At 39.5% G+C, this 8,447-nt stretch overlaps 1 protein-coding gene across 1 annotated transcript; it reads right to left on the reverse strand.

The window, feature by feature from the left end:
• Positions 1-1,807: 1,807 nt before the first annotated feature.
• On the reverse strand, positions 1,808-8,447 carry oaz1b (ornithine decarboxylase antizyme 1b). Its single transcript, XM_061262566.1, is given in 6 exon segments — positions 1,808-2,809; positions 3,794-3,879; positions 5,240-5,412; positions 6,272-6,358; positions 6,360-6,411; positions 8,177-8,447. Coding segments are annotated over 6 exon segments (654 nt in total). The 5' UTR covers positions 8,302-8,447; the 3' UTR covers positions 1,808-2,678.

Raw genomic sequence — 8,447 nt, forward strand, 5'->3', positions numbered from 1 at the left:
AACCTTTGTGTTAACTTAGGCTACTTGTGCCTAAACCAATGTGACCTACATTAGGCTTTGGCAAGAAAGTGTTATATCACCTGTGGTGCTATTGAATGTTTTAAAATGTGAACGGAAATTCCATACAAATAAAGAAATACATTTCTAAATACATATGATAGTAAAAAAAACCCATTATATTTTAATATGGCCAGACATCGATAAAATAACAAATATACAGTGGGTTCCAGAGTTATATTATAAAAAATGAAGAAAAAAGGCTGTACATAATAAACAACATGGATAATGATCTATATTTTATGTTAAAACATGCGGGAAACTATGTACTGTTATATCAATAGATTTACTCACATGTTTCAGCGTTTTTTATTTAGTAATAATGCCAAAATTATTGGCACCTCTAACAAGTATTATGAATCAAATGTAACGACGTGACATTTTGCTATGCAAATTGGCGATATACATTTAGACTAAACAAATGCACTTGAATTTAGTTAATCTCGGTCTAAAGAAACTATATTGTGTCATTCCATCACTTCCTGTTTCAAATTGAGGTTGGTTCAGTTATTAACTGGGTTAGACGGAGATTAATAATGTATTTGAGCTTGTATGAAGTACGGGAAAACGGTAAACTCACTCGTTAAACCAGTATTATTGTTTCGGGATACTTTTAAGGCAAATCATTTTGGTGGAAATCAGAACCAAGACATTAAGATTTTTTCGACAAAACTGACGAAACCGTCACATCATCCTTCCGTCTGACCTAAATTGTAACCATGCCGAGTCTGAAATAGTAGCAGGACTCAACCAGTAATAATACAACGTGTCCTGATATTAATAAAATCAATTTCTAGTGTTAGATGTTAAAAACATGATTAAAGTCACTAGACTTTGCGCGAGAAGGGATTATGATCTTAATTTGTACAATTTGACTGGTTCCGCTTGTGATGAAGTTGCTAGTAGAGGAACCAGGAAAAGGGGCACAAGGAGGAGATATGGAGTCAGTAACTGTTACAGCTGAGAGTCCATTCCTAGGTAGGACAGCAGGCTGACCCATTAAAGTTGGCCAGTGTTAAAAAAACTTTTTCCTTACAGCAGTTGGCCAGCCAACAATGAAGAGAAACGAGCCCACTATATATTTAAGCACTCCTGCGTACAGGTAGTAGTCCAGACTTAAAAAAGGCACTTCATGGCACATTTTCTTAGCTTGTTTATAAACTGTGGAAAAGCTGGACTTGGCAATTTCTGACCGGCAAAGGCAAACATTCTTCAGTTCTTTTCAGCAAGGGCTTTCGGGTTCTCCAGTGGAGCATTGTGAAGGCGATGTAGCTTGGGCTGATGGTGGTTGTAAGGGTGGACACTCGCGAGTCACTAAGTGGGGAGAACTGATTTTCTGTAGGGACTGGTTAATGCATGACCACGGCAAAGTGGTTTTTATCCGTTTCTGTGGGGAACCTAAAACCATTGTGACTCTGGGTGTTGGGAAGGGCATGCTAAAAAAATTTTTTAAAGTTCCTTATACGATTCTCATGCTCAGAACAGAAAAACTATTTTTGCCAGTGGGGTTCTAGAACGGAGCAACAGCTCACATTATTTTCCCCACTACAGCTCAGCAGTCATCCATTCCAGTCTAAACATCACCATCTTATGACCATGTTCAAACAGGCTAAATTACAAAACATGCACCACACTGAAACGGGAAGCCATCTAACATTATGCAAGCAATGAATGAGATTTATTTTTGCCAGAATTCCCCTTTAATATATAAACTCACACATTGGTGAAAGTTTAAAATAAACATATGAAGTGTAATTTCAAATTTTTATTATCACAGATGCACAATAAAAGGTACCACTATGCAGGTGTACATCAATAAACCAAAAATATAGGTTGTTGGTAAATGGGGAAATATTGGGGGGCAATGCAAGACAAAATTCCAATGTGGAGAGCAGAAAATTCAGAATTCCAATTCTATCCAACTACATGCACAAAAAAAGCTGAACTTTTGGTTTTGTACAAATAGCCAGAACTTATATGAATCATATTTCCCTCCAATTTAACCTGGCTAAACAGTTTCATACAAAGTTGTATTGACACTTGATTTAAATCTTGATTTTTTTTTAGGAATAATCCAGACAATTACATACCACATATTAGGTCTGCGGAAAGAAGTTGAGTCTGTAGCACAAAAGCAACCATCAGCTACCACACAAAACAATTTTATTAGGCTTTAAAGTGCCTGAAAAACTTGCACTGCATTAAAGGCCATTTTCAAATGTATAATTGAGTGAGTTAAGAGCCAATATAGTGTAAAACCATCATTAATTGCTTTACAATTATTGATGGTTTTATACATTCAAGAAAATTAAGCATCATCCTATAACAATTACTGATTGATTACCTGACTGATTGTTACAATGAGAACTGCAATATGCTCACAGCTGTTGAAAAAGCCAATCAAGAGGTAACAGGTAGGGGTCCAATACAAACGAAAAAATCTAAAGTAAGACAACAGCAACATAAGGGGCAACAGCAACAGAAAGTAAATAACCATGACATCTAGAACTATAGGCTTCCTTGGAACACAAAAGCGTGGAAGCTTGTAAGCAACTGGGTGGCTGAGGGAGGGGCTGAACTATGGGGATTTGGGTTTGGTTCTGTGGACTGGGTGGCTGGAACTAATCTTCATCGGAGGAATCCCTGTCAAAGTTGTAGGCCATGAAGAAAACATCGGGTCGAGGTGGGACAAGGGCGTGGCCTGGTTTCACAATCTCAAAGCCCAGAAAACTGAAGGTACGCAGCAATTTAGCTGGGGAGAAGGAACAAAGTGTTATTAACAAAAAAGAAAAAGCAACCCATTGCATTTTTTTGTCTGAGCTAAAACTGAGCTAAACTGCAGTTATGCTACCATGAGGTTATTAGGATCAATGTGTATTCCGCAAAAACAGAAAGCAATTTAAGATATATAGTACAGCTCTGGGACCTCATGCATAGAATTGTCATGGACTTCATCCTACATTTTATCGTACGACCAGTTACTGAATTGTACATGCGATTCTTAATTTGGGGATCAGGAACGAAATTAGTATATCACACACACCTCTTATTTACGAATCGCATATATCTGTAAAAGTGTTCAGATGAGAACGTGCTTCACGCCTCCACCAAGCAAACGCCCTCAATTATCCTTATATGGTGGCAGGGCATCTTATTTTGTGATTCAAGTCGCTTTAAAATGGCGGGAAAACTAATGCCAAATACTGCAAATGTAATTGTAGTAAAATAAGGGAACAAAGCAAGTAAAAAATAAGAATTCTTTGAATGCGACATTGAAGTGATGTAAACAGAGGTTCAGGCAAGAGCACAACTGTTGTTTAGTCCCATCAATAGTAGGCATATTGTAGTAGGCAATAGTAAGCAAAATGTAATCTCTTGCGTTGCAAGCTGACAGGTAGGCTCAGGGTAAAGGCACTGACTCATCTTCCTCAGGAAGGAAATCCAGTTATTTCTTCTAGTTGCAAGTGCCATCACGTAGCAACTAAGGTAAGCCCTATTCTATGCACCTATAATGAGTGGTCACATAGGGAACGGGTGTTTTCCTGTTGCTTCAACAAAATATCTGAATGTCACGGCTCAGTTGTTCATGCCTGTTTCAGAAGCGTTGTGGATTTCAGAGTAAGAGAATTTGCGATCAAATCTGTCCGTACAACCCATTTATGCACGAGGCCCCAGATGTTTTGGTTGCGATGGCACTAGAGAAGGCTAAAGACATAAAGACCCTTTTCACAAGTACCTCGGTCTTCTCTGTTCTTGTAAAAGCACACAAACACACTGACAACTTTCAGATGTTCTTCAGCGTACTCCAGGAGGGCTGCAAAGCTGTGGAAAGGATTCACATGTTACACTGCAATCACTTAGCAGATGCTTTTATGCAGAAGGATGTACAGAAGTAGCCAACATCAGAATCACTTTGTTTCACCAAGGCAGAGGGTTCACTTCAGAAACATTAAAAGGTACAATAGGTAATTTCGGATGTCTAATGGTCAAGAGAGGAATTGCAGCAAACACCCTCAAACTACAACACTGTTTATCCCTCCCCCTTCTCTGACATTGAACCACCCCCATGCCATTGGCTGTGGCAATTTTCAATCAATGAGGTTGAATTATTGTACTGCTATACAATGTTCAACTATATATTTTGAAACCTGAATTTTACCGTTTCAATGATGGGAAGAGATTTTAATGGTCTTGTAACAATGTTTTAACACAAAAATCTTACCTATTGTACCTTTAAGGGCAATCTTAACCCAACAAACAAAAATGTGTATTGTAGCAAAATAAAGTAGGATTAGACATAACAAATCTCACACAGATCTTATGCAAAAGAAAGAAAAACAATTAAAAAGGAAGGACATCTAAAGGGGTTTTTGGAGAGCCTTGGTGCAATAGGGAGACGTGAGGCTTTCAGTCTGTGCAGCACGGCTGGCGAGAGTCGAAAGCTCATTCCACTACCAGGGAAAAAAACTGACTAGAGACACGACCTGGGAATCCAGGCATGCAGGAGGGCGCGGCCAAACACCCAAGAGGTACAGTTGCAGAACAGAAAGTTCTCGTGGGTGTGCAAGGTCTACTGATCGTTTGAAAACACAATGGAGCTGTCCATTTAGCTGCCCAGAAGGCTAGCACCAAGGTTTTGAATTTGATAGGAGCTTAATAGGTAGCCATTGCAGGGAGATGAGAAGGGGATCTGGAACATACCAGTTATATTAAATAAATTGGGGAACAATTGTGGCAGATTTAGAGGTGATAGTCATGAATGATATGCTCAGTCACATCTAGGTATGCAAAACAGAAAAGTGGTAAATAGACCGTAAGGGATTTGGCGAATTCATAGCCATTTTATGATAGGAGAGACTTGGATTAATGTGTATCTTGGAAATCAAAAGCAATAGTGGAGCAGTGACAACTTTCTGGCATTTTGTCAGAATGAATGAAAAAATATGAACCTGCCAGGAACATTTTTATGACCTCCACTTGCCCCTCACTGCTCTCCCCAGAGGTGCAATAATAATAATCTCAACCTCTTCTCTTGACACCTCTCAGCTTTGCTGTGGGTGAACCAAAGTGAACCACCCAAACTCTTCTGTACATCTCACAATAACACTCCACTCCTCCTCAGCGAGAGGGAAAATCTTCACACCGGAGGTGGAAGCCCACACCTGGTCTGCACACAGCTCACCTCTCCTTGCTGCCCTCAGGGAGGGTATCCCTGGGGACCTCCACGTACAGGTTGTTGTCGCTCAGCACCGCGTCCCAGAGGATGACCCGGGACGCAGTAGGCTGACTCTGGAAGTGAAGGATCCTGGGACGTCCACTCCCCGCCGGCTCCTCGGTCACAGTGAGCTTCCTGTCCTGGATACGGGAACAGAGAGGAAAACGGGAACGCATTAAAAATGCGTGGAGTAAGTCAATGAATGGAAATAAAACCCTGCAAGATGGGGGGGGGTTCTCGGATCACTTAAGATGCAAACAATCGCATAAGAAACACGGATAATTAATGTGCAGTTTGAGTATGGAAACTACTGTATTGTTTAAAAAGACACACCTGACATGCACCAGGTACAAATGGTGCAACAAATGCTCTTTCTAGCTCTTACTCTTAGTGGGTCGTGTGACAAGATGTCGGTCAGTCCCTCCCTATGCAAAGCCTTCTGTCACGTGTGCTAAGCACAAGCCTATTTGAATGGTGGCTGTACGTCCATTTGAGCTCTCGTTTTGCTTCCAATGCAAACATTGAAAAGGCACGCGCTCCGAATATTGAACTGCAAACAGAAAAGCTATTAAGAGGATTCCTCGGCGACACACAGTTACCATAGTCAATTACTCCTATAAAATTGAGGGAAAACTGTGTTTAAACACACAGAAAAATAGTCAAGAATATAAATGCTTATGTACATATTAAGCTGAACAGAGATCTTCCTGCCCATGTCATCTTCCTACCACAGTGATCTTCTCAAGCAGGGTATTACATATATCACTGTTTGGGTGTTTGCACAACCATTTGCAGATATCTTCTTCAATAAAAATATATATATATTTGTTGGAAGTAGACCAAACATTTTATTTATTTATTTAGAAGTTTATTTCAGGGACAACGTACAAAAAAACATTAGTCTCCGAAGAGAAAAGATGCATTGCACTAGATTACGCATTGCGTGAATAGTCATTTTATCGTGAAGAATGTCAGGATTTCCACCCCGCTTCTACTCACAGAGTACAGGGGCCGAGCTGAAGGAGTGTGATCCCGTTGACCATTCCCTCGCCCACCTGGGATCTTCAGGGGTGGGAGAGGGGCATCAGGAGCACCACAGAGGCCCCGGACCGCGGGTACTGCTACAGTGCAGAGACAGGCTACAGGAAAAACAAAACAAGCATTAATACCACATAATGTCATCTTCCAAATTTTCAGGTTAGCTACAACACCATTAGTCAGCAACTAAGCTCAGTCATATACACTCAGTGAGCACTTTTTTTTACTTTTATTTTTTAATTTTTTAAAAGGTATTTATTAGACTTGGTTTTTTTTTTTGTTCTGCTACTGTAGCCCATCCACTTAAGAGGTTTGACACGTTGTGTGGTCAGAGATGCTTTTATATTACTGTCGTAATGTATAGTTATTTGCGTTACTGTCACTTAGATCACATTTCTTCTCCATTTTGACATTCGGTTGAAAACAGTTTAACCTTTTGTCCACATCTGCATGGTTTTATGCATTTAGTTGCTGCCACATGATTGGCTGATTTAAAACTTGCATTAACAAGCCAGTGAACAGGTTTACCTAATAAATTGCTCACACGGTATATTTTCACGACTTTCCTAACATATTCCTGTCTAGTTTTCACAAGCAATTTCACTACTGGATGCTGCATGCTAATATAGCAAAATCATCCTCTAGGATGAGCAATGAATGCATTGTTTTCGTACACAAATCATATTAGCCGACTTTAATCTTTAAAACAATCTATGCACCATTTTTAACAAAGGCCCAAGTAAAGAATGGACTAACTGTTTTAATATAAGGGCTGGCCGTACCTTGAATCGTACATTAAACATGCTAAGATTTTAAACCTTGATAGTGCAGAGTATTTCATCTTAATGTTAGGATAAATCCATCATTCGCAATTTAAGAGCAAGTTGTTCTCACAACTTCGTTTTGCCTTAATCAGACATAATATATTCGGGTAGTACCAATACGTGACACGTTTACCCAAACCATCGACAAGTGAAAGTAGCAAAACGAATGCTGTTTTCAACTTCAACGTATGTTTTTAACCAGAAGATAAAATATTTCCGCATAGGCTACTGTTAAATCCCAGAAATCAATGACGTCAAAAGCAGGAAGTGCATCTATCTATTGTGAAGAAGCTGCGTAGGAATTCTTCCGTAGCTGAAGAATTAGCTAACCAGCTAGTCGACTAGGCCTAAAATATTTCATGAGTTACGATGCCACATAGTAAAATTTTAAATCTTAAAATTTAAGATTTCGGAAATATTATACAAATACTGTTTGTTAAGTACATATACACAATGTCAATATTACTAGCTAACTACACTGATAACAAATTTAGGAATTAGCTAAGTTAGCTAGCTACAAGGATGTAGCTAGTAGCTAGTATCACCGAGCTAACGTTTGCTAGCTAGGCCAGGCCTTTAAATTGTGCTTTTAGACAGTTAACTTAGCTAATACATCTCATAAATGTTGTCTATATGGTAAATTAATTACAGCATAAGATACAACGATCGTCACAATAACAGTTATTAGATGGCGAATACATATTAATCAGACAAAATATCAAAAGTAGCCACCTAGCTAGCAAGTTCATCGTGTAGAGGGACATGAACTGTGACGTACATAGCTAGCAAAGGAAGAACGGCTAACTGGATAGCTAACGAGGGCCGTATTACAAAGATGACTAGCTATACATAAAATGTGATAAATGTATCCATTTCATTCTACATATTAAAAAACAGCGATTACATAACTCATATTTCCACTGGTGTAACACATAGTAATACATATTTAATCGTGAAATAATTCTGCTTTTCTCCTACAATTAGCCAGAGCTAACGGCGGATTAACGAAGCACTTCTCCCACCGCCTTTTGGATTCACTTACTTGCCAATCATGTCACAAATACTACTACTTAAAGCAGCCATGGTTGTATGATACTGTTGTTTTCCTTCTTTTTCGCGAGCAAAGCAATGACTATTCAGGATTCGCTGGAGGTTGGATTTTACCATCCGGCCTCGGAGAGGAAAACGACGGACTGACTTCTTGTCACTGCAATGGTCGGCTGTGGAATGAAGCTAATGAGTCTGAAGATTGTAAAACGCTAGCGGCGGATACGCGGCGAGAGCAAAACAAGCGATACCGTAGGGCCAGCGAG

The sequence above is a fragment of the Conger conger genome, chromosome 12 (assembly GCF_963514075.1).
Source record: "Conger conger chromosome 12, fConCon1.1, whole genome shotgun sequence".
Lineage (NCBI taxonomy): Eukaryota > Metazoa > Chordata > Actinopteri > Anguilliformes > Congridae > Conger > Conger conger.